Source organism: Microtus pennsylvanicus, chromosome 8 (assembly GCF_037038515.1).
Source record: "Microtus pennsylvanicus isolate mMicPen1 chromosome 8, mMicPen1.hap1, whole genome shotgun sequence".
NCBI classification, from domain to species: Eukaryota; Metazoa; Chordata; class Mammalia; order Rodentia; family Cricetidae; genus Microtus; species Microtus pennsylvanicus.
The window spans coordinates 2,937,269-2,963,986 of record NC_134586.1 but is presented as its reverse complement, the minus strand read 5'-3'; the positions used below and the strand labels follow the sequence as shown (position 1 = coordinate 2,963,986).

At 46.9% G+C, this 26,718-nt stretch overlaps 1 protein-coding gene across 1 annotated transcript in view; it reads left to right on the top strand.

Moving 5' to 3' along the window:
- Positions 1-26,718, top strand: part of Mrps35 (mitochondrial ribosomal protein S35) — a 35,351-nt gene extending 8,633 nt beyond the window's left edge. The window contains exons 4-8 of the mRNA XM_075982240.1: positions 2,307-2,367; positions 8,841-8,980; positions 13,822-13,931; positions 14,918-14,987; positions 26,423-26,718. Of these exons, the coding sequence (XP_075838355.1) occupies positions 2,307-2,367; positions 8,841-8,980; positions 13,822-13,931; positions 14,918-14,987; positions 26,423-26,692 (651 nt within the window). The 3' untranslated portion in view covers positions 26,693-26,718. The remainder of the gene's footprint in view (positions 1-2,306; positions 2,368-8,840; positions 8,981-13,821; positions 13,932-14,917; positions 14,988-26,422) is intronic.

Genomic DNA, 26,718 nt, shown 5'->3' with positions numbered 1-26,718 from the left:
GAGAGCATTTCCAGCAGACAGGAGACAGATGGGCCTTCAGGTGGAGGGAACTTGGTGCGGGCAGAGGGCTGTCACATCCCTGTTGGTGCTGACATCTGTTCCTGAGCTGGGTCACTGAGCATGCTCACTGCCTCATCTGCACCAGCTGCGTTTGTTTGGTGATCCTAGGATTTGCATGTTTCAAAAATAAGAGAACAGGTGGCACACGCCTTTAATCCCAGCACTCGGGAGGCAGAGGCAGGTGGATCCCTGTGAGATCGATAACAGCCTGGTCTACAGAGCTAGTTCCAGGACAGGCTCCAAAGCTACAGAGAAACCCTGTCTCGGAAAAAAAAAAAAAAGTGTTGTATTACGAGAGGTGGGGCTGCGTCCCCAGCACCCAGCCGCCCGCATGACTAGCTTATGCCCCGAAATAATTACATGGAAACTGTATTCTTTTAAACACTGCCTGGCCCATTAGTTCCAGCCTCTTATTGGCTAGCTCTTACATATTGATCTAACTCATTTCTAATAATCTGTGTAGCCCAAGGTGGCTTACCAGGGAAGAGCTTAACCTGCGGCTGTATCGGGTGGCAGAATCATGGCGACTCCCTCAATCTGCTTCTTTCTCCCAGCATTCTGTTCTGTCTACTCCGCTTTTCTAAATTCTACCCTATCAGAGGGCCAAGCAGTTTTCTTTATTAGTTAACCAATGAAAGCAACAGATAAGATACAAGACCCACCTCCATCAAAAAAGCTGCCCATTCCATAATCCTAGCATGTAGTTCTTTTTTCCCCCTGGATTTTAAGGAAATATATTCTAATCAACATTCAAGATTCAAGTTTTTAGAGTAACTTTCTGCTTTTTAACTTTTTTTTTCCCAAATAAGTTTCCTTAAGATAAATTGCTTCTTACATGCCCAACATTATTATAAAACTTGTGCTGGTAGGGGCTGGAGAGCTGGACCAGCACTGAGGAGCACTGGCCTCTCCTCCACTCTTCCGGTGGCTATGATTCCACAGGTAACTCACAGCCATCTAACTCCAGTCCCTGGGGTCAGCGCGTCCTGACAGACTCCAGCTCTAGGCATGCATGGCGTACATACATACGTGCACATGGTAACTCACAGCCATCTAACCCCAATCCCTGGGGTCAGCGCGTCCCGACAGACTCCAGCTCTAGGCATGCATGGCGTACATACATACGTGCACATGGTAACTCACAGCCATCTAACCCCAATCCCTGGGGTCAGCGCGTCCTGACAGACTCCAGCTCTAGGCGTGCAGGGCGTACATACATACATGGAGGCAAACCCTCATACAGAAAAAAGAACATGAATAAGTCTTTTTAAAACAGTAACACTTAGATTCAATTCAGGTTATGCTGGTAAGAATTACTTGTTTGAAAGGAATCAACTCTTTGGCTTTCTGCTGTATTGTGTCAGCACGAATGTGTTCCTGACTTCACTAGACTGGTCAGATCAGAGCTGGTGTGATGGCGCGTGCTTGCGGTACCAGTGTTTGGGAGGCCGAGGCCGGAGGATCTGGAGTCCATAGCAAGTGTCAGGCTAGCCTGGGCTACAGGGACTCTCTCTCAAAAACTTGGTTAATAAATAAATGCAGTCATCTGTGTAGTTGAGACTTGCTGGCTTTGTTCATTCAGTTTATGAAGTGGCTATTGTGTGTAAGCAGAAATAATGTGCCAGGCTTCTTGGAGAATTGGGGATTGACAGATTGGTGTTACACGCTTTCAAAATTATTGTTGTTGTTGTTTTCTGGATTTATGAGACTGTCTTGTTGTGCAGTCCAGGGTGACTTTGCCTTCACAGTCTCCCCGAGTGCTGGAATTGCTAGTGTGAGCTAACACACCTGAGTGCCTTTGGTTTATAGTGGAGTAGCACATGAACGCTGTAGATGCATGGCATAAAGAATGCTATGGCAGTGTTTATGTTTTAACATGACTGCTGTCTTGTAAGACATGTAAAATGAAAGATGAGCGCCATCTGATTCTGGTGTATCGGAAATAAATCACACAGAGTCTCGGGGCTTGGACTGATGCTGCGGAAGAGCTGTCCCCTTTTATTTATGTGATTTACTGGTTCTGGTTCAGGCTGTAGGAACATGATCCTTCTCGTGCATTTATGACATGGCAGGCGTGGTGATGCATGATTGTAGCCCAGCTGCTCTGGAAGCTTGAGTAGGAAGGTCACTAGAGCCTGGGAGTTTGAGAATATATCTAGGAAGTATGTTGATACTACAGCTCACGAAAAGGGGGTGGCTGGGGGAGATTTGACTGTAACTTATTCTTTAAAACCTCTCTGTTTTAGATCCCAAATTTCCTGCATCTGACTCCTGTGGCGATTAGGAGGCACTGTGCAGCTCTAAAAGGTATGCTTTCCTCTGGGAGCCTGGGGCTGATTTCACATGCAGAAAGACTTGAGTCTAATGAGACACAGCCTTCCGCTCTGAGTCACTGTCTCTTTCCTTTCCCTTTTGTTTTGTTGAGAGTTTTGTTTTTCTTTACTAGATAGCCCAGGGTGGCCTGGATATTGCTAGGTAGCCCAAGCAAGCCTGAGATATATTCCCACCAAATGCTGTAATATGGTGCTCCCGGAGGGCTCCACCCTCCTGCTTCTCTCTCCATTAACATCAGTTTGTAAATAGTTTAAGATGTTCAGTGTATAAGCAGCAGTTCGTGTTTGTTACCATTATGTGTGTATTGCATGTGGGTGTTTTACCTGCCTGCATATGTGTCTGCCATGTGCATGCATGCCTAGTGCCGGAAAAGGGTGTCAGGTCCCCTGGAACTGGAGTTAAACGTGGTTGTCAGCCATTGAGTCCTGGGACTCAAACCTAGGTCCCTGTCTGGAAGAGCAGCTCTTAACTGCAGAGCCACCACACAGCCCTTTTATAAATAATTATTGCTGAGCACTGTAAACTCATCAAAAACAAACAGAGGTTGAAACTAAGGCTTGGCTATGCACATTGTATTTACTTACCAGAAGGCAGTCTGTGTTACCCTAGTTCCGTTTTATATTTAAAAATATCACCATCAAGAATATTTAATAGATGTGCAATAAATAGCAGAAGCAGATTGTAGGCTGATTTGTCTTCAGGCTACCAACTCACAAACAGTGACATGAGACTTATTAATTATGAAAGCGCAGCCTTAGCTTAGGCTTGTTCCTAACTAGTTCTAATAACTTAAATTAACCCGTATCTTTTAACCTGTGTTCTTTTATGTGACTTGGTTACCTGTACTCTGTCCTACCCATCCTGCTTCTTCCACATCTGGCTGGCTACTCCACCTTTCTTCTTCCCAGCTCTGTCTGCCCAAAGTCCTGCCTGTCTCTCCTGCCTAGCTATTGGCTGTTTAGCTGTTGAGTCCACCAATCACAGCCATTCGTCTTCACCCAGTGTAAACCCACAACAGCAGATGTCCGGTGTGAGCACACAGTTGCTCATCTCGCTGTGCTGTTGTCTGTCTGTGTGTCCTGCCCTCTCCACTGGAGTGGGGTCATGTCTGTAGAGTTCTGTGTTGTCTGTCTGTGTGTCCTGCCCTCTCCACTGGAGTGGGGTCATGTCTGTAGAGTTCTGTGTTGTCTGTGTGTCCTGCCCTCTCCACTGGAGTGGGGTCATGTCTGTAGAGTTCTGTGCTGCTGTCTGTGTGTCCACTGGAGTGGGGTCATGTCTGTAGAGTTCTGTGTTGTCTGTGTGTCCTGCCCTCTCCACTGGAGTGGGGTCATGTCTGTAGAGTTCTGTGCTGCTGTCTGTGTGTCCACTGGAGTGGGGTCATGTCTGTAGAGTTCTGTGTTGTCTGTGTGTCCTGCCCTCTCCACTGGAGTGGGGTCATGTCTGTAGAGTTCTGTGCTGCTGTCTGTGTGTCCACTGGAGTGGGGTCATGTCTGTAGAGTTCTGTGCTGTTGTCTGTGTGTCCACTGGAGTGGGGTCATGTCTGTAGGGTTCTGTGCTGCTGTCTGTGTGTCCACTGGAGTGGGGTCATGTCTGTAGAGTTCTGTGCTGCTGTCTGTGTGTCCACTGGAGTGGGGTCATGTCTGTAGAGTTGCACTTGATCGTAGGAAGCCACAGTGATTCCTTCCTGAAATACTGTCCTTCAGGCCAGTACATTTATCCACAAGCTGAATTGCTGCGTTTTCCATATTGTTGGTCATCCTACATATGGTTCATTCCATAAAGTGAATGAGTTCAGATGTGAAAGTATGAAATTCCCGTCCATGCATGCAGTATATTTTTATCGTATCCACCTTCATCCCATCCTAATAAAACCTCCCACTCCTAAGTTCATGGGTGTGGGGCCATCCGTGGCAGCAGGGGTTGACCTGCTTGGAGTAAGGAAGTCTGAATCTCCCTCTCCAAGAAGACATTGGCCATCATTGGCTCCTCATGTGGGGACTGGGACTCAGAGCCCCTCCCCACTCTGTTGACTGGAGCGCTCGTGTGTCGGCAGCCACAGCTGCGGTTCCTCCGCCCTCTCTGAAGCGACAGTCCCTAAGCCTTGGGGCAGGGTAAGAAGATTTCCCAGTGGTTGTTGAGCCTTTCAGACACTTAGCCAGTTGTGAAATTAGAACTAACCACTGTCTCCTGCACTGTCCCCTAGTTTGATGTGGTCCCAGAGCTGCCCTAATCTGTTGTATAGAGACGTGAATTTAGAGGACAGTTTCGTGCCATGTCCGTGAGCCAGATAATAGTATGTTCACCCCTGGGGCCTGCGTGCTCCCCACTTGTGGACTCCCAGCCACGTTTCCCGTATTGGGTGTGTGCCTCCTGTGGGGGGGCTTATATCCAGTCCATAAGCAGCTGGTGACCTCATGATGTGTGTGTCACTGTCACACACATGGGCGTATCTTGACATATGATTTGTTATTGTAGCCTGTAGTTCATAGCTCTGTGAAACCGCTAATGATTTTTACCCTGGCAGCTTGCAGAGGCACTTCCAGGACTGTCAGCTAGCCAGTGGGAAGGAAGCCTCGGTCAGTACCAGCTCACTACTCTCTTCAGCAGTAGGGTCTCCCTGTGAAGTTCTGATGGATACTGTTCCTGAGGTCCCCAGGACACCCCACGACCCTAAGCTGGCTTCCCCCCAGCACTGGACTAGATCCACCTGCCGTGATTCTTGCTTGTAGGTGGGTTCAGCAATTGCTGTTGAGGTAGAGAAAGCACTTGTGTGGACTGGACAGATACCTGAGACTCGGGCTTAAGAGTGTAGGATGAGCTGAGTAGCCAAACCGCCGGAGGGTCGGCAGTGGGACCCCACACTGCGGTTATCCTTGTCTGTCTGTCTGTCTGTCTGTCTGTCTGTCTGTCTGTCTGTCTATCTACCTACCTACCTATCTACGTACATACATATCTATCTATCTACCTACCTATCATCTGTCTATCTACCTACCTATCTATCTACATACATACATATCTATCTACCTACCTATCATCTGTCTATCTACCTACCTACCTATCTATCTATATACATAGCTATCTACATACATACATATCTATCTACCTATCTTCTGTCTACCTACCTACCTACCTGAGGCAGGATCTTGCTGTGTAGCCCAGGTTGATCTGAAACATGCTGTATAGAAAACTGGCCTCCACCTTGCAGTGATCTTCCTGCCTCTGCCTCATGATTCAGACTGACCTGGTTAATTGTTAGCACTGACAACTTAAAAGTGATCGGTACATGTGGCTAATCACATAGTTGAAGCCTCCTGCTGTTCTATCCCTGCCTCTCATCCCAGAAAAATCTCTTAGTTATCACTTAGTTCTTGTAACCCCTTCCAGAAAACCGAGTGTCTTTGTTCTTGCAGTGTGTGCTTTGTGTGCTGTGCCTGCGTGTGAAGAACAGTGGTGAATGCAGGAACACGGCCACTGCAGCTCCAGAGCTGCTGGCTTGGAGCAGCGTCTGTTGCTCCCTGGATGTTGGCGTGTCTGTCATCCACCTGCATTGTGGCCTTCTCCTTCCCACGTGGATTAGTAGGACTTTTTGTTTTGTTTTTCACGATAGGGTTTCTCTGTAGCTTTGGAGCCTGTCCTGGAACTAGCTCTTGTAGACCAGGCTGGCCTCGAACTCACAGAGATCCACCTGCCTCTACTTCCTGAGTGCTGGGATTAAAGGCGTGCATCCCCACTACCCAGTGAATTATTAGTACTTTTCTTGTAGTATGACCGACTACCCAGCTGCAACAACTGTGATAGATTTGTTTGGGTTCATAATTTTAGGGATTCTAATCTGTCATGGCAGGGAGGGCATGGCTATGGGCTCCTGACTGACACAGCTGGAGTGTAAAGTGGCTTACTGTCTTGGCAGAACAGTAGCCCCACGCCAATTTCCTCCAGCTCGGCCCTACCTCCTAAAGGTTGGACAGCCTCCCAGAGCAATGCCACCAGCTCACACAAGTGAGCCTGCGGAGGAACGCCACTCTCACCAGCAGCAATGACGTGTGTGTGTGTGTGTGTGTGTGTGTGTGTGTGTGTGTGTGTGTGTGTTTGCTGTTGGGTATTCCATAGTGTGTGTGTGTGTGTGTGTGTGTGTGTGTGTCTGTGTCTGTGTCTGTGTCTGTGTCTGCTGTTGGGTATTCCGTAAGCAACTTCAGATGGCACCCTAGTGTCCCTGGTTATCCCGTCAGAGGCTCTGTCCGTGTGCAGAGGACTTGTTCTGACTTTTTAGGAAAGGAACAAAACCTAGGACATTTCTAAAAGTGACAACTGTTCCAAATTGATGTCCCACAGATTGAATTCCATTTTTTCAATCTTGTAAAAGCCAGTTAACAAATGCATTCCAGGTGATAAATTGCATTTTTTTTTATCTTCTTAATTTTTAAAAAAAATAATTTTAAAATGACATTTCTTCTGTATGTGCGTGTTTGCATGTTAGGGCATGTGCTGGCCATGGTGTGCATATGGAGGTCAGGGATATCTTACGAGACTCAGTTCTCCTTCCTCCGTGTGAATCCCTGGATCAAGCTCTGGTAGTCAAGCCTTGGCAGCAAGCCTCTTTACTCTCTCAGCCGATCTACCAACCCCATTTTTCTCTTTTAAACACTATTTTTAAATGTGCCTGTATTCTAGCAACCGATTGTTTTGATGAAGGAGTTCTCCAGTTCCTAGACTGAAGCGAAGGCTTCTGTGAGGCAGCACTGACATAAACGAGTGCTTTCTCATTTCCTAATTACACCTCTGCCGTCTCTGGCTTGAGAGTGCAGCTTCCAGAAGACTCAAGGTTTTTCAGCGTTTCTTCTCAGTTTTCTTTCAAAGTAGGTCACTTCAGATTTTGTATCTAACTTGCAAATGGAAAATGTGAAATGCAGGAAAGTTCAGTAATTTACCAAGGCTGAAGAGCCAGAGGAGAAGTTACATAAACGCCGAGGCTCTTCAGAGCCGACCACTGCCACACCTATCAGATGCTGATGGGCTGTTACGTGCTTCCCACTTGGCTGTGGTTTTTTGGGGGCACGTAATTTAGGTAATTTAATGTAAAAACTGTAATTATCATCTGATGATTGAAATAACTTATTTGCAGTTTAAAAGAAAAAATAACCTATACAAAACCAAAAGTCTGTGAACTGATCAGACTGGTCTCCACAAGTGCTTGGTGGCCTGCGTCCTGGCATCGGGTGCTGCCCGAGTCCACGGTGGACATGACGGTCAGCTCTGCCCGCTGGTCTTTTCTTCACATCAAAATATTCTCCTTTCTTCCTTCCCTCGTGTACAGGCTTTAGGGGTTTGTTGTTTTGTGGGGATTTGTTCTGTTTGAGACAAGGTCTTGCAGTGTGGCTCGCTCTGGCTGTCACTCTCCCTGTGTAGCCCAGGGTGGCCTTGAATTCATGACCTGCTGTAGCAATCCAAGCCACTGATTTCAGAGGACCTTTGTAATTCAGAGTGACATTTTACAGACTCGGAGGAAGCCTAAAGGAAGATGAACAAAGTACTACAGTTGGGAAATTGTTAGCTTGGGGAAATGTCACAGGCGAAGGCCTCTCCGAGTCCCCCGGTTATCTGTCACAGAGATGGCCAGCTTTTCTCACAGTGTGCTTTGCAGGGGAAGCTTGAGTCTGTGAGGTCTGCTGTTCACAGCCTGAGGAACCGGTTGCTGTCATTTGCTCTTAGAATGGGGCTCTTCAAGGACCGAGAAGAGCCCCGGTGTGAGAAGTCTTCATCCTCAGCTAAACCCTCTTCCATGCAGACTTGACCACGTAGGGCACTGTGAAGTCAGATCCTAGTAACTGGGAAGCTGGCAGCTACTCCCATCAACAAACTGGGAACTGGGTTTATACCTCAGCTCGGGGAATGAGAACCCTGACCATAAGTGCTTGAGACCCGCGACTACCTTCTGTCTAGGGTCACCCCACTGCTCACTGGGGTCAAGTGGAAGAACAAGAGTTAGTGTTCGGACCCTCTGGCGATGATATACGTCAGGTTCAGGAAGAACACTGACAGGACTTAGCTCCTTCTGGGGTTCCAGTTCCTGTCGGTTGATCTTTCTAGTGGTGTCGATTTGGGAATGGTTATCGTTCCTTCTTGCTGCTCACAAGCAGTAGACTCTGGGCACCAAGCTGTCTGCCTGTTGTTGGGAAAGAGGAGTTAAACAGCAGCTGCTCGCAGAGCCTGGAGCGTCCATCATGGGTGTTTTCAGTTTCAGTGCTGGGGACTGGGTTGTGGGCATGGCAAACTCTCAGCCACACCCCAGCATCCCTGCTCCCCACTAAACTGAACATTATCAGGGTAGGGTGGACCGCAGAGGAAAGGCCAATGCAGAGGACAGCTTACCCGTGACTGTCCAGGCTCCAGCCTGTGTCACGTGGTCATTACAGAGCTGTGAATGAGATAACTTTTCATCCTCTCAGATTTCTGCACGGAGTGGCCAGCTGCACTGGACAGCGATGAGAAATGTGAGAAGCATTTTCCGATCGAGATCGACACAGCTGACTACGTGTCCTCAGGACCATCTGTTCGGAACCCCAAATCACGAGTGGTGACGCTGAGGGTAAGAGGAGCGTTTACACCGTGGCTGCTGTTAGATGTATTTTAAGTGCATTCTGCATGTCGTTATAAAACGAATGCGTGTTTTACTGCTCAGTCCTTCTTTGTGTTTGATGGGATGGTATTGTGTGTGCATTGTAATCTGCGTTGTATTTCCTAGGAATAAACATGGCTAGCGATTATTAAACAGTCATTACTTTTCTTCTGTGCAGTGGTTCTCTCCTTCCACCTTTACATGAATTCTGGGGCTAAACTAAATCAGTGTGGGGAAGGAAAACAAATTCTGTAATATAGTTGCATTCATGGCTTTCTTATTACTGAGACAGAGTACCTAACAGAAGCAGTTTAGGGCATATTTACTTGGCTACCCTTTCACGGTGGGGAAAGCATAGCAGCAGGAGTGTGGGGGCAGCTTGCTCATGCCTCTGCATCGGTAAGCAGCAAGCTTGGCCTGGATATGGAGCCACACCGTAACATGGAGGCTGTCCTCTCAGCTCCCTGATTCCTCCAGCCAGGCCCTGCTTCCCAGAGGTTCTGTAATGTCTCAGTACAGCACCGCCACCTGTGGATAAAGTACTCAGACACATGAGCCTATGGGGACATTTCACGTCCAAACCACAGCAATAGTATTTGCAGGGATCACATTTATTGTGTTTGTGTGGCGTGTGAACATTTATGTATGCCTGTTTTTCTGTGAATGTGTTTTGTGTGTGTGTGTGTGCATACTTTCTGTGTATATACATATGTTTGTGCATGTGTGTATCCTTGTTTTTGTGTTTATGTGCGTGTATGCTTATTTGTGTGTGTGTGTGTGTGCATGCTTGTTTTTGTGTGTGTATACATGTGTGTATGCTTGTCTCTGTTCTGGTATATATGCATGCATGTGCTTGTTAGTGTGTTTGTGGGCTCGTGTGTATGTGTAAATGCATGTCTATGTAAGCATGTATGGAGGTCCTGGGCTTAAGTCAGGAATCATCTTATTAGCTAGTTAAGGCAGGACCTGTCCTGTGAACCCAGAGCTTGTTGATCTGCCTAGCCAGCCTGCTCAGGAGACCCCGGCTCCACCTGAGCTGCATTTACAGGCAGTCCTGATGTTTCCGTGGGAGCTGGGATCCGAATGCAGGACCTTATGCTTGTACAGCTGCTTCTCCAGGCCCCACCGTGCAAACCTACAGAATTTCTCCATAGTCAGAAAAGTTGTTCAGAATTAGAGACACTTTATGTTTGTGTAAGACTTTACTTCAGAAGTGCTTTCCTCAGCCGGGTGGTGGTGGTGCACACCTTTAATCCCAGCACTCGGAGGCAGAGGCAATCTCTGTGAGTTCGTGGTCAGCCTGGTCCACAGAGCAAGTTTCAGGACAGTCTCTAAAGCTACAGAGAAACCTTGTCTCGAAAAACAAACAAAAAGTGTTTTCTCCTGTTAATCTCATATATTTCTGCAAAAATCCTGTGAACTTAGTTGTGCTGAGAAAACAGTCTTTGTGGGAGATCAAGTGACCTGAAGCTGCAGAGCAAGTGGCAAACCTGGAAGTCTGGCTCGGTTCTTTGTGGGTGCCACAGCTCTGTCCATTCACTTGCGTATATGGGGGTCATTTTATGTACTTGGGCATTCTTCAGTGTCGTGTAGTTCTTGACATTTGAGGATAGCACGTCTCACTACTGCCTCCTGTGGCCGGAAGTGGCAGCATCGTTTGGGGATAATGTTACTAGCACAAGACTGTGGAATCCACAGCTTGTGAAGCGCGTGTTTGGGAAGAGAGGCTGTGAATGACACTTGGCCTTGAAGCCAGAGTGTTGGTCCAGCTCAGAGATGAGCAGTGCCATTGCGGCCTAGGAGGTAGCGTGAATGTGCCACAGAACCACTCTGAAGAGCTTCAGAGTCTGGCTAGAATCCAGGATCCTTGAGTGAATATGAGCTTTAAAACAGTGATTGCAGTAATACTCAACATTGCTGCCAGTTTTTTGAACATTGGCATTAAAATTGGAATTTAAATTGTTATTGTTTAATGGTCACTATATTCTCATTAGGGTATACCTAATATACCCTACTACATGTATTCTCCCACACCCTAGCGTGAAGGGTGCTCCTCTCACTGCATGTTGTCGCTGCATGTGGATACATGTACACACACTGGCACTGTTAGAGAGTGGTGCGGTGCTCTCTTCATACAACTTTTTCTCCATATTGTTACCTGTCTGTCAGCACAGTGAGTTGCTTATTTATCAAGCATACTCTCTCCAGAAGACAGCGATGGCTTTCGTCGCCTGCAGAGGGCAGTGTGATAGTGAATTGTTTGCTGAGACAGGGTCTCACTGTGGAACCCCAGCTGTCTTGAACTTGAGATCCTCCTAACTGCTGGGGTGTGGGCATGCACCATGACTCAGTTCCTTTCTTTTTAAACTTTATATGTTAATTTACCAAACACCTCCACTATTGCCGAGAATAGAGTAGTCAGTGTTCTCCCCGCAAAGGTTGTATGTAATTCGGTGGAGAAATGAAATAAGCTGTGTGCAGTGGTGTCGGGAGAAGAGGCCAGGGTTACCGAACTAAGAGATGAAGATGGTAGAATCTGAGAATCCTGCTTAGCCTCTTTTCTTCTTCCTGAGGTTTCAGTTCCTTCTTACTCCTGATGCCTTCCAGAGAACAAACTATGCTTGCTGTGGCAGGCATATGGTTGCCACCTGTCCCTGAAGACTTGGGTTTTGGGAGCTTGGTGTTCAATGTGGCAGTGATGAACTGGGACCTGTGGAAGTTCTTAAGTCGTGGGGGACCCTCCTGGGGAGGGAGGGACTGACAATGCTTGTGAGATCTGGGTTAGTTCTTTACAGAGCAAGCTGCTAGTAGAGAAGCTAAGCCTGAGATGCTGTCTTGGCTCCCTGTCTTGGGATGTGGTTGTTCCTTCCTACAGGGCCAGTGGCATGTCCTTGCACCCCCAGAACTGCAGATGAATAAACCTGTTTCTTTATAAAGTTGATCAACTGTTGATGGGAGGCCACATGTTGCTTCTCAGCTGCTCAGCCCTGAAATAACCACACAGAAACTGTATTATTTCAGTCACCGCTTGGCCCATTAGCTCTAGCTTCTTATTGGCTAACTCTACAGCTTAATTTAACCCATTACTATTAATCTGTGTGTTACCACATAGCCATGGTTTACTGGATAAAGTTCCAGTGTCTGTCCCCAGTGGGGCTACATGGCTTCTTTCTGACTCCACCTCCTTTCTCCCAGGATTCAGCTTAGTTTTCCCCGCCTGCCTCTATTCCCTGCTCAGGCCCAAGCAGTTTCGTTATTCACCAATGGTAATCACAGCATGCAGAGGGGAATCCCACATCAATCACCTTTAGAAATTTTATTATAATAACAAAAAATAGTTATATAGTATATTGAACTATATTCTAATGTCAGACTTACCTATCTCTAGTTAATACCTTAACCCTTGACACAATTCTCTGTGAACTAAAGAGTTCTCATTCAGTTCTGTATTCCCCAGTGTGTCTTCAGGAAGACTAACTCCATGGGAAGTGGAACTGAAAGCCAGTACACTGAGAACCACTCCTGTACCAGAGCATCTTGAAACTCCAGATGCTCTGAGAACAGCCTGTAAATAATCCAGTTCAGAAGTGGCCTGGTGGCACAGGCCTGTGATCCTCGCACTGAGGAGGCTAGGGTGGCAGTCTCAAGCCTGAGGCACTCGGGCTATATAGTGAGTACAGTTTTCCTAGGTTCTGTCTCAGCACACAGAAAGATTAAACTCACTGTCTCTTACATGTTCCGGTAGAACTAGAAATAGCGTTTCTCTCTTGGCCTTGCTGGGGATTGTACCTGAGACCCTGCGGATGTGCACAGCAGACACTCCTCCACTGAGCTACAGAGTCGCCCTTTAGAGAAAAGACTCTGAGCTAGGAGTATAGCTACTGGCTGAGTGCGTGCCTGATGTATGCCAGATAGCGCTTTAATCCCCTGTTTGCCAAAAGGCGTTACGGAGATGAGGGAGAGAAAATGTTTTTTCTAGGCAGCCCCTATATCCTTTAAAAAATTGTGTTTGAGCCAGGCGGTGGTGGTGCACACCTTTAATCCCAGCACTCGGGAGGCAGAGACAGGTGGGTGGGTCTCTGAGTTCAAGCAACTTCCAGTACTGGTTCCATAGCTACTCAGAGTCCCTGTCTTAAAAAACAAACAAACAAAAAAATGTATTCATTTGTGTATGTGTGTGTGTGTATGTGTGTGTCCATCCTTCTGTGTATCCGTCCTTCTGTGGTGGCCAAGGACAACTGCGGAAGTCTGTTTTCTCATTCTGCCGTGTGGGTCTGATGGTGGAGCTCAGGTCACCAGGCTTGGTGGTTAGGGCTCCGTGCCAGTCAGCACTTTGCCTGCCTGCCAGACAAGCTCCTACCAGCCGTGGAGCCAATGTTAGCTTCTGAAGAAAGCTGACTCTTCCCTGGGTGATGTTCTGGCCTCCTGGGGCGTTTACAGGCCGGGTGCTATTTCCATTGCTGGACCAGTTACAGCCATGCAGTAACCTGCTCTTATGGCGGAGAGGTCGGGAGTGCCTAGGTCTGTGCTATCTGAGTGTCCAGCGCACTGACAGAGATTGGGTTTCTTCCGTTAGTGCTTCTCACAGCTGGGTGTCTATCCTGCGGTGCGTGCCTACCGCGTCAGCTTTGCCTTTCCGCTTTCCGAGAGTAACGCTGGGTTGTGTGCTTTGCTGACTGCTGGCTGCCTACAGAGAAGTTGGGCGAGTTTTGTTTTTGTGAGCTTAGTGTTGATTTAAATAGCAGTGCGGCCTTTCTTCATTAAACAAATTATATGATGTTTTGTACATATTCTTTTCTTGTATTTTTAAGGTTAAACTTTCCAGTTTGAATTTAGACGACCATGCAAAGAAGAAACTTATAAAACTTGTGGGAGAGCGGTATTGCAAGAGCACCGATGTGCTCACTATCACCACAGACAGGTGGGTAGAGCCTCACAGACTAGTGTTCTTTAGTGTGTGTGTGTGCGCACTTGTGCCTCTGTGCAGTTGTGTGTACATGTACACCATCTGATAATGCTCCTTTTTCTATCGATGATCATATCTGTCGTTTATCCAGTTATATCGTTTAAGCTGGCAGCTATGAAGAGTTAAAAGACTTAAAGAAGCCACATGAGGCTTTTATTTTGTACTTTAAAGAGATCGGAGTGGTTGTTAGTCTTTCTGTCTTATTGTCCTATTCTCATAGGAAGTTTTACTTGATTTTGGAATGTTAGCAGCAGTAGACATGCAGTACAGCTCATTCTTGAAAGAATCAGCATCTGCTTTTTTTTTAAAGATTTATTTCTATTTTATTTATATGAATATTTTGCCTGCATGTATGCAGTGGCCATGGAGGCCAGAAGAGAGCATCAGATCCCCTGGAACTAAAATTACAGATGGGTTTGTGAACTGCCATCTGAGTGTTGGGACCTGACCCTGGTCCTCTGCACCAGCAGCCAGTGCTCTTCTCAGCGGACCTGATTCCCCAGCCTTGTCTGTCCTGCTTTTCAAATGGCCAGGTGCTGTTTGCCTGGCTCTGAGATGGTAAAGAGAATTTTTTGGGCGTGCCATGTTTAAAGTAACTTAAAGCTAACGATGTTCAAATAACCCCAGTAATGATGAGAGCCAAGATAGAAATAACAGCAGTATTTAATATCCTGAATATTCTCTCTCGCTCTCTCTGAAGACAGTGTCTCACTATGTCATCCTGACTAGCCTAGAACTCACTCTGTAGACCAGGCTGGCGCAAACTCACAGAGATCCACCTCCCTTGCCTCCTAGGGGTGTCGTCAAGTCCGGCTATCCTGAATATTCTCAGCACAGAATTTCCCTAAGGCAGATAAAATGCAAAGAATTCTACCTGTTGACTTTAGAATGTCTTGTGAATTATCTGTATGCTAAAACTTTGACCTCTCCTCTCCTTAAAGATGCCCTCTGAAGAGACAGAACTATGACTACGCACTGTATCTCCTCACAGTCCTGTATCACGAGTCGTGGGTAAGTGTGTGCGTGTGTGCCGTACTGCAGGTGTGTAGGAAATGTGTGTGGAGATCGTGAGGTGGTTCATTCGACCTGCCTCGGGCTCCTCGGTGCTGGTGGTACAGGCCTGTGCCTGTCGTGCGCTGCTCTTAGACATGCAGCAGGGTGGAAGCCGTGGTGGAAAAGCCCTCAGTTCACTGAGTGAGAGATGTGGTGGCTTCTGAGTGGCGACCCTCAGGGGTGATGGGTGAGCCCAAGCCACCGTTTCCAGATGCTCATTACGTTTTCATTGCTACTGACAGTGATGAGGTTTAACAGGAGTGAGTGGCTAGTGGAAGGGAAACAAAGCTTCATTGCAAGATTAGTAACAAGTCAGCCTGTGGCTCTTTTCTCTGCAGGGTTCTCTGCAAGATTAGTAACAAACCCAGCCTGCGGCTCTTTTCTCTGCAGGGTTCTCTGCCGCGATCCTCTGTGCTCTATAGCCTAGCTTTGGGAATGTCATTATGGTAGCAGTTAATCTCTTTCCTGTCTATGGATGGAGAACTGCCATTGGCTTGAGATAATTAAGTTCCCTTTGAACCGAGAACATGCTTGAATTAGCTTCAGGTCCATAGCTGCTGTTGAAATAGTTAATAACAAACAATAAAGCCAGCCAGTTTAGAGTCACTTACTCTGCCAGCTGCTTGTGAAGTGAATTCGCGGAGGAAACGACAGGCGCCCATAAATCCAGTGGAAGTTGACTTGCCGGCTTCTTCCTGTGGTTCTGTGACGTACGATCCAGCAAGGCTGTACTCTGGGCTCATGCAAGAAGCCTTTCATTCTTTCATACTAACCGCTTTGGTGCCGGAGTACCTAGCCATGCATAACTGTCTTAAACAGCTGTAATTAAAGAATTCCGATATTAAAATTGGCATTCGATCCTTCCTGAGCAGGCCGCATCAGGGAAGACATGCTGAAGTGCTGAGGCTGTGGAGCTTTGCCGGGCTCTGGGAAGGTTTTACTGAATTGAATTCTGTTTTCCTTCACCAGCTTGGAATTCAGACTTGAAACCGATGTTGCCACCTGGTGTTTGATTCAGCGTCTAGGGCCTCTGTACTCTTGGTGCGCAGACATGACTATCCCTTGGCTTTTTAGAGTTCTTTGGAGACTGCTTCTGGAATGTGCTCATCTAGACTTCAGGATCAGGATGTTTGCTGCGTCCAGTCAGACAGGTTAACGATAGCAGTGCCGAGTCATCCTCAGTCAGTGGAGACGACACAAAACAACATTCTTTGAGTGCTGGCGGTGATGACAGAGTGTCCTCAGACACGCTAACCTTGTGTTGTTGTTTCAGTCTGAAGTGCTGTGGATCCAGCCTTCAGCATGTGGAGCCATGCAGACTTGGGTTCTAGCCTTGGTCCTGTGACTTGCTCCATGGCCACTAGCTTTCCTTCTGAATGGAGAGAATTTTTTGTAATACCTAGCAAATTATAAACTCTCAGTAACTGCAATAATTAGTTAAAAATACTAAATTGAAATTTTTTCCTAGAATTTAAAGTACCTTTATTACGAATTCCTGTGAGCAGCCTACATTTAACTTGACAGAGTTCTGTATCCTGAAGTTAGGCTGGAACACGCATCTGAACTGCTCTCTGACTGACTGCAGAACCCGCTGTTTCCCTGAGCAGTGTGATGTGTGTTGGCGCTCCACAAGGGGAGGAAGACTGAGGGCCTTGCATAGAGGCAGGCTGAGTGCCAGCGCCAGGCCAGGGGGGCGTGGGGGCCGGGAGCTGACCCTGAGCTGCCTCAAACATGGGTCCTGTGTGGATCTCACCTTACTATACAGGTTGTGTTTTAACACTGGGTGTTGAGCGTGGGGCTTCCAGAAAGTTAGGCAAGTGCTCTGCTGCCAGGCTCTTTCCCCAGGTGTCACTGTGGTCTTATTGCCAAAACACCACCTACCTTTAAAAATCATGCTGTCTCTAAGCTGGTGTTTGTGTGAGGTGTTGGGAGCAAGCCCAGCCTTTCTGCTAGCTGAACTACAACCCCACCCCTAAAAGATCGCTTTATACTCATCAAGAGAGTTCACTGTAAAGGGGACCTTACTGTAAATACTTGCAGTAAGAAGGAAGTCTGCGTTGAACTAGAAGCATGCAAAAGAGGTCTGAACAGGTTCAGTTCCTGCCGTCCCTCCTCTCTTAGGGTCACGGCTGGAGTCTCTGCAGACCTGTTGATTACTTTAGCCCCAGTGCAGCCCTTGACGTGGGATGAGAATCCATTAAGAAGGTGACCCTGTGACTAAAGCACTAGAGGCTGGGGTGCTTTCGTGCTGGGTCTGATGCCGGGCCTGGTGCTCAGCTGTTATTTCCTCTCCTAGGAGTTGGTCTCACCTTCAGCATCTTCCCAACCAGTTCCACTGTTGGTTAGAAAAGGGGATGTAGCTGGGTGGTCGCTGGTCGGTGATGCACGCCTTTAATCCCAGTGCTTGGGAGGCAGAGACCAGCCTGGTCTACAGAGCTAGTTCCAGGACAGGCTCCAAAGCTACAGAGAAACCCTGTCTTGAAAAAACAAAAAAAAACAAACAAACAAAAACAGCATGTGGGGGGGGTATGTGGTCTTAATGCCCTAGTCCTCTCCTTCTTCCCCTCCCCTTGTCCCTCCCACCATCAACCCCCACTGTTTCTAGTAAGCCCTTTGGTTTAACAAAGTAAGCCCGGAAGTACAGAGGAGCAGCTCCCTGTTTTGAAAGTGTTTCAAAGCAACATTTTTTTTTTCTGTTTTAGCACAGAGCATTTAATATGGGCCACCCTTTACCCTGGTGCTGACCTGAAAGACAGGGCTGGAAGCTGTTTTATTACAACTGCTTGTTTCTTATCTGAGAAGTTTAGACCTAGAGCAGAGGAACCCAGCCCTGAACTGCAGCTGAATTTATTCTTTGACTCCCAATATCCTTGGTGATCAGAGCTAAAATACAACCTGGGATGTGCTACCCTTTGCCTGTCTCCGCAGTCTGTCACCTGGGTCTGTGTCAGCCTCACCTGTGCGGTCCTGCAGCTTCTGACTCCGTAGCACAGATTCAGAGGCTCTGCAGCCTTTCTGATGGGAGCCCTGACTGTTCATTATCTCATTGAATAAGGAAACCGATTAGAAGGCTAGCCTCTCCAAAGAGAGCCTTTGTACTTGACGAGTGTCAGGGCTGAGAGCATGGTCAGAAGTGTGGGCAGGAGGATGGAGATTTTGTCACGCAGGAGTTTGGATGTCAGGTGGAAGCATCAGTGATGCCTAGAGGCAAGGCCTTTCCTCCACTGCTCACTGAGCTAAGCCCTGCTTTTCTTTCCCTCCAAGAGCTGAAACATCGCCTGAGAGTTAATCTGTTCTCTTCTTCCTGTGTCTAGTGGCTGTTTCCCACCTTCATTTCTGCCCCAGTGGGTCATCTTGTCCCTCACCTGGACCACTGCCGCAGCCTCCTCATTGGTCCCGTCGTTGCCTTCCATTTTGTCTCTGTCTTGTACCCCTTCATGATAGGTTTCCCGTGGCTTCATGTCAAGTCTAACTCCGTAGTGTGTCCTTCTCAGCACTGAGACTCTTGATTACTAGGCGCTTGGGAATATTGAAAAAAAGCTAAACGGCCATTAGCTAGACAGGAGGTAGAGGTGAGACAGCCAGACACAGGGTGCTGGAAAGGAGAAAGGCAGACATGCTGGAGGACAGGTAAAGCCACGAGCCATATGGCAATATGTAGATTATTAGAAATGGGTTGGTTTAAGTTGTAAGAGCTAGTTAGTGACAAGCCTGAGCTGTGGCCAAGCCTTTATAATCAATAGTAAATCTCCATATCGTTACTGGGAGCTGGCTGTCCAACTTGAGGGGGCAAGGATAGTCTCACTCCTGTTTCCCAGCGTCTAGCACAGTGTCTGGCACACACGGTCTTCAGTGAAATGCTTTGAAAACTGGTCCACATTGACGTGAACTCCTTGACGTATGCAGTTAAAATTTAGCCTTGGCAGCTGAACTAATTGGCAGGATTTTATATTTTTTACTTCTTATCTATTAAGAATTTTTTCAAATTCTCTGTTTTGTAGCTATAAATTACAGTGTTTACTTTGTGTGTGTGATGCACACGTTTCATCTGTGTGCCCCGTAGAAGTCAAAGGATAACCTTGGGAGTCAGTTCTTTCCTTGCCATGGACCCAGGGATTGAACTCAGGTCCGCAGGCTTGGCTTGACAGCAAGGACCTTGACCTACTGAGCCACCTTGCCATCTGAGGTTGTCTTAATGGCTAAACTGTCTTCCCTCATGTAGGACAGCAGTGTCCTTGTCATCATGAATAGTGGAATATTACTGTGAGTCATGTCCTCGTCAACGAGGGTTGTGAACACAGCGGCAGGAGGTGCAGATCTGTGTAGGCAGCAGCTACTTCTGTTGCTGCAGAGTGTGCTGACCCTGCGTTCACTACATAGCATGCTCTCTGTGTTGAATTTGTGCTTACAAAGGAGACAGATATTAGGTTCAAGTCAAGTTATCCCTGTGCGCTGAGATTCTTCCCACCAGGTCTCTGTGTTCCTTAGAACATGCTGTTCCACCACGGAGGCCCATTGTGGTTTTGGGGAAATTATTTAATTGCTCTGGGCTTGAGTTTCCTGGTCTGTAAAACAGATGATGATAATAGCTGTAACTCACAGGGCTGTGTGAGAGGTCAGTGAGTGAACAGTGGTGAACCCTGAAGCAGCGCACGGTGTGGAGCGAGTCTCCTAGTAGCCATGGCCGCGGCCGTGCTGCTTTGCCCCGCCTGGCTCCGGACTCTCTTGACTGCTGACCTGTATGAATGCATCTCCCTGCTGGGGTTCTGGTCCTTTGCAGGGCGCCTGCTCACCATCAGGCCTCCCATTGGACGAAGCACTGGGGGAGCACAGTGCCTGGCACAGCCGAAGGCTCATAAGATTTATTGAGTGAATTAGTAAGTGGATGATGGAGCCAGCTGGGAAGGTAAATAGGGTCACATGGGATGGAAAGTTGTTGCTTCTGAGGTTGTGGTCAGGCAGGGAGAAAAAAGGAGGTAGGTTGTGTGTGTGTATTTGTGCATATGTGTGTTATACACATAGATGTTATATTGAATATAAATGGAGGAGGTATTAAAATAAGTATCTATAATGTGCCCTAGCTCTGCCTAAATCACCAGTTTTTCTTTTGTTTTTTTTTAATTATTTTATTTTATGTGCATGAGTGTTTGCCTGCATCTGTGTGTGAGCACCACATGCATGCATGATGTCCTTGGAGGTCAGAAGAGAGGGTTTCAGATCCCTAGAACTGGAATTACTCCGAGTTGTGAGCTACTGTATGAGTGCCTGGGAAACAAACTCAGGTTCTCTGCAGGGCAGCCACTGGTGAGGTTAGCTTATAGTGGGATTCTTGATCACCCAAGGAATTCGTGTGGTATGGCTAGTGTGGCGTGCTATGGTATGGAGTGTGGTGATATTTTGTTGGTGTGCTAACAAAGCTTGCCCGAAGATCAGAGGGTGGAGCTAGCCTCCCTAGTTAACATTTGGGGTCTGCAGCTCTGTACAAGCTGAGTGGAGAGAGGACTGTAAGGCGGGAGGAGACAGGAGTTTGGCCCTTTTTTGGCTGAGGAGTTAGCAAGAGTCGGCTATGATGCTGGCCTTTTGTCTCTCTGCATTTACCCTGATGGCTGACTCCAGGTTTTTATTACCAAGACCAATTAGAATTCACACAACAATTGGTGCCCAGCGCTTGCCTGTAGTTTTGCAGCCTTTGTCACATGCCAGAGCTGCACGCGGGGCTCCTGCTGGAGTCACCGCCCCACCAGCTAGGTTTTCTTTTCTTTTTTCTCCAAGCCTCTGAGTGAGCTGGATTTTCCTGTTGGAGCCGCTCTGCAGCAGTCTCAAGCTGCCACCTGGGCTCCAGACGCCACCGGACTTCCCCCACCCAAACTGCTGGCTCTGCCATGAGGCGGCTCCTGCCACGCGTGCTTCTTCTGCACAGTCCCATGTGCGTTTTTCAGGCTCCCTCTCCCGTGGATCTGGGTCGCCAGCTTCCCCTAGACCCTCTCTCCTGGGGCTGCCACTCTCTGCTGTTTCTGCCAGACTGTCCACTGCCTGTGCTCTCCGCTCAGATGGGGTGCACCTCACATTTCACCGTCACTGTCAGCAGATTTGGTGAGACAACTGGGGAGTCCTAAAGGGGGAGTCAGTTAAAACAGAGTTTTTCCCCACATTAAAAATTGGGAAACACTATTACAATAGAGCGAGTTAGGTCTCTGTATGGTAATATGCGGACGGTTTGAAAATGGGGATAACTAATTTAGATGGGATTTATGTAATATCAATTGTAAACTATCGGTTTTATAATTTTTGTTGTACTACTAAAAAAATTGGCTAATCTGAGTGCTAATATACAAATTTTAAAAAAACTTATTAAAACAGATCATAGGAGGGACCAGAGAGGTGAGTCAGTAGCCACGCGCCTGGACAGCCAGAAGTCCCACTCTCTGGGACCTTCCCAGGGGGACAGAATCTAGGCCCCCCCCAATTCTCTAAGCTTTTCTGGCCATCCAGTGGGGTGTGTTCCTGCTTCTGGCTTTCTTCACTCCATCCCACCTTGCCCCCAAGCCCACTCTTTTCCTTGGAACTTTGCAGCACAGCCTGCCCCAGTGCTGAGGGGACCTAAGAGAGGGCATACCAAGAAAAACTCCCAAGTACTCAGTCAGCCAAGGCAAAGATTGGACCAAGATGCCAAGACATTACCGGCCTCATTTGAAGGAAGAGATGGGTAGGTGCCAATGCAAGAATTCCTCCAACATCCTGAAAAGCAACATGGTAACACCAGAATTCAGCAAACATGCAACAGGAAGACTTGAACACCCTAACCCAGAAGAAGTAGAAGAAAACAACTTTAAACGTACATTATGAAAATGATGAGGACCCTTAAACAGGAAGTGAGAAACTCCCTTAAAGAAATGGAAGAGAGGGGGCCGGAGAGATGGCTCAGAGGTTAAGAGCATTGCCTACTTTTCCAAAGGTCCTGAGTTCAATTCCCTGCAACCACATGGTGGCTCACAACCATTTGTAATAGGGTCTGGTACCCCTTCTGGCCTGCAGGCATACACACAGACAGAATATTATATACAAAATAAATAAATAAATTTAAAAAAAAAAGAAATGGAAGAGAAAACAAACAAAAAGTTAGAAGAAATTAATCCCTCAAAGATACCCAAGAAAACCAAAGAAAAGCAATCAAACAGGTAATGGAAACAGTTCAAGACCTGAAGACCGAAATGGAGGTAATAAAACACAAACTGAGGGAAGGCTGGATATGGAAAATCTGGGTAAATGAACAGGAACTACAGAGACAAGCATAAGCAACAGAATACAAGACTCTCAGGCGCTGAAGATACTATAGAGGAAATAGACTCATTGAACAAAGAAAACATCAAATTCAACAAATTCTTAACACAAAACATCCAGGAAATCTGGGATACCATGAAAAGACCAAACCTAAGAATAATAGGGGTAGAAGAAGGAGAAGAATTCCAGCTCAAAGGCCTAGAAAATATATTCAACAAAATTATAGAAGAAAACTTCCCCAACCTAAAGAAGGGTATCCCTATGGAGGTACAAGAAGCTTACAGAACACCAAATAGACTGGATCAAAAAACAAAACAAAAACAGCCCCTCGCCATATAATAATCAAAACACAAAACATACAGAATAAAGAAAGAATTTTAAGAGCTGCAAAGGAAAAAGGTCAGGTAACATATAAAGGGAAACCTACCAAAATTTCCTGACTTCTCAATGGAAACCATGAAAACCAGAAGGTCTTGGATAAATGTGCTGCAGACACTAAGAGACCATGGATGCAAGCCTAGACTGCTATGCCCAGCAAAGCTTTTTTTAACCATTGATTGAGAAAACAAGATATTCCATGACAAAAACAGATTTAAACAATACGTATCCACAAACCCAGCTTTACAGAAAGTACTGGAAGGAAAATCTCAACCCAAGGAAGCTGACAACACCCACAATAGCATAGACATCTGATAACCCTCCACCAACACAACTCAAAGAAGGGAAACACAAACACTACACCACAAAATAACGAGAGTTAACAACCACTGGTCATTAATATCACTTAATATCAATGGATTCGATTCACCTATAAAAAGGCACAGGTTAAGAGAATTGGATACAAAAACAGGATCCAGCATTCTGCTGTTTACAAGAAACACACCTCAACCTCAAAGACAGACACTACCTCAGAATAAAGGGTTGGGAAAAGGTTTTCCAATCAAACAGATCTGAGAAACAAGTGTGTGTGGCTATACCAGTATCTAACAAAATTTATTTCAAACTAAAATTAATCAGAAGAGATGGAGAAGGACACTTTATACTCATAACAGGAACAGTTCATCAAGATAAAGTCTCAGTTCTGAATATCTATGCCCCTAATATAAAAGCACCCACATATGTAAAAGAAACATTACTAAAGCTCGAATCACACATCAATCCCCACACACTAATAGTAGATTTCAACACTCCTCTGTCACCAATGGACAGATCAACCAGACAGAAACTTAATAGAGAAATAAGAGAACTAACACATGTAATGAATCAAATGGACTTAACAGACATCTATAGAACAATCCACCCAAACAGGAAAGAATATACCTTCTCAGCACCTCATGGAACCTTTTTGAAAATTGATCACATAATTGAGTAACAAAGCAAACATCCACACATACAAAAAAATTGGAGTAACCACCTGTGTCTTATCAGAGCACCATGGAGTAAAGCTAGAATTTAACAACAATACTACCCCCAGAAAGCCTACAAACTCATGGAAACTGAACAGTCAACTGCTGAAGCACCCTTGGGTCAAGGAAGAATAAAGAAAGAAATAAAGTCTTCCATGAATTCAATGAAAACGAAGACACAACATAGCCAAACCTATGGAACACTGAAAGCAGTGCTAAGAGGAAAGTTCATAGCACTAAGTGGCCTTGACTGTTGTGAAGTTGATGGGGGCTGTGTGGCGGAGGAGAGAGGGGAAACTGAAACTGTGAAGTCAAGTCTCTGCTTGCCTTCAGCTCCAGACACTGTGTGCTACTTCAGCCTGGCTTTTCCTGCCACTGTGGCTACACAGGCAGGAGGATTCCCACCTGTGAACCAGGATCTGCACACAGCACACTGCCTGCTGGTGGGTTGAGTGAAGGCTGGCTTAGGTCAGCTGTTGTGAACTTAGACCAATATAATAATGGCGTTGACCTTATAACTGTTAAAATAGCCTTTGTCGTGAAGAAAAATACTGTACTACTGCCAGTGACATGATTACTATCTAGGATTTCCTTCAGGATGAGTGTGAGTTGAGTGTCCCAGTCGACTCTGTAACGTGGGAGCTGAAGCCAGGTGGATTGCCATGGGTTTGAGGCCATCCTGTGATTGTCCTGTGATTATTAACAGCATTTTCTTTCTGTTGGTGTTGTTTGTGTGCCAAATGCTGTCTTTTTTTCATATTTTAAAAAGGCTTTATTTTATCTTAAATTGTGTCTGTGTATGTCTGTGTGTGAGTGTCTGTGTGTATGGGTGTGTCTGTATGTGGGTTGGTCTGTGTTTGGGTGTGTCTGTATATGTGTGTCTGTGTGCGGGTCTGTCTGTGTATGGGTGTGGGTGTGTATGTAGGGGTGTGTCTATGTGGGTATGTCTGTGTTTGGGTGTGTCTGTGTGTATATGTGTGTCTGTGTGCGGGTCTGTGTGTGTGTGTGTGTATGGATATGTCTGTGTGTGGGTGTGTCTGTGTGTGGGTGTGTGCATAAATGCAGTGTCTTCAGACCTCAGAGGTGGAATTGCTTTTCAGACTCTTGTGAGCTCCTGTATATGGGTGCTGAGAACCAGACTCAGGCCATCTAGAAGAGCTGTGTGTGTCTCTAACCACCGAGCCACCGCTCCAGTCTGTTCATTGTTTTGCTATCTGACTGTGAGCCCAGGCTGGCCTTGGCCTTCTGCTGACAGCTTCATGATCCAGCAGGCAGGAGGACTTGACTCCTCAGCACTGTGATATTATAGGAGATTTCACTGTGCTTGTTAGAAGCCTGGTCCTGACTTGCAGCATCCTATAAGCAGCCCGGAACTAAAGCCAGTTGTTCATGTAGCTCCCCAAATCTGGTCTGGCTTGCAAGCCCTGGTTCATACCTCAGCGTCAGGGTCCCTTTGAATAAAGCGAACTCCACTCTTAATGTGCAGAATAGGAAGTGTTCTGAGGAAGGAAGTGGCCGCTGAGTTTACAGAAGGCCCTTTCCATGTTCTTGCAGTTTACATCTGTGTAGTTCTCCTGGAGTCTGTAATCCACAGCCAGGAGTTCACGTCTGTGGAGTCCTTGGAATCTAATCTGCAGTGTAGCTGCTGGGGTGGCTGCAAACCTGCACCTGCTGTGACCTGCTGCATCTTGTTTTAAAGTAGCAGTTGGAGCTAGGTCGGACAACACACACTCATATCCCAGCATTTGGGCACCTGAGACAAGGTTGCAAGTTCAAGACCAGAGAAAAAGACAAGGAAGAGACAATGAAATTTGCTTTTTTTTTTAAAAAGTAATTTTTGTAAGATTTTGTATTTGTGCTTCTTAAATAGAGACCATTTCAAAGAGATGTGCTTCCTAAAAAATAGGCCAAAGCCTGAGGGCGGAGCAGTTTACGGGGTGGTCTCACCATGTAAACTCACAGGCCCTGGCTGGCCTGTCTCACCGCCTGAGTGTGGGGATTAAAGGTGGACATGAGCACATCTGGCCCCTGTAGCTTCTCGGTCCTTCCAGTTGGCTGTGTCTGCACTGCCCTGTGCCTTAGGTGACAAGGCAACACAACACCAGTGCCAGTGCAAGACCAGAACATTGAAACAGCAACAACCATTCCGGACGGGGCGTGTGTGTGTGCGCGCGCGCGTGCATCCAGATGTGTTCCCCACTTCCTGATTTAACTATCATGGGCTTTATCTTCCCTGTCAGTCCCATGTCAGAAAGATAATACATTAGTAAGGTGAGATATCAGTGATCTGGCATCAGACACCCGCAATCCCAACTCTGGGAGGCAGCAGCAGGAAATCAGAAGTTCAAGGCCACCATAGCTGTGTGGGGAGTTGTTGATGGGCTGTGGTTCAGGACCGGGAGGCTGTCCCACCGCGTCCCCCAGGACAGCACCAGAGCAGAGATTGCAGAAGGGAACCTCTGGTAACTTAGGGACAGCCGCCTGCCAGAGAGCTTTCTGTCTGAGGAGAGGCGCCTGTGGGCGGAGCGGTGCATATGTGAAGCTGGAGCTGGTGTCCTGGACGAGTGTGGCCTTCCTGAGGCTGAGGCTGGCCTGTCACCTGTCACCTGTCACCGCATAGTGTAGATGGGCCCGGAACCAGCAAGCAGGGGAGCTTTATCATTTGATAGCATTTCCTGGAGTTCTCAACTTTTCTTTTTCTTTCAGAAAACTGAAGAATGGGAAAAAAATAAGACAGAGGAAGACATGGAAGAGTACGTGTGGGAAAATAGCTCCTCAGAGAACAACGCTCTCCGAACCCTGCTGCAGATGAGAGCTGCAGAGAGTGGTGCGGCGCCAAGCAGGGACGAGCTGCTGGGGACCAGAGAGGTTGAGGATTACCGGAAGTCCGTTGTCCAGCTGAAGAACGAGGGCGAGAACGAGGCAAACCTCACTCAGTACAAAGAGTCCGTGAAGAGACTGTTAAATCTGGCGTGAAGTCTGCACTAAAGTCGCTATATCAA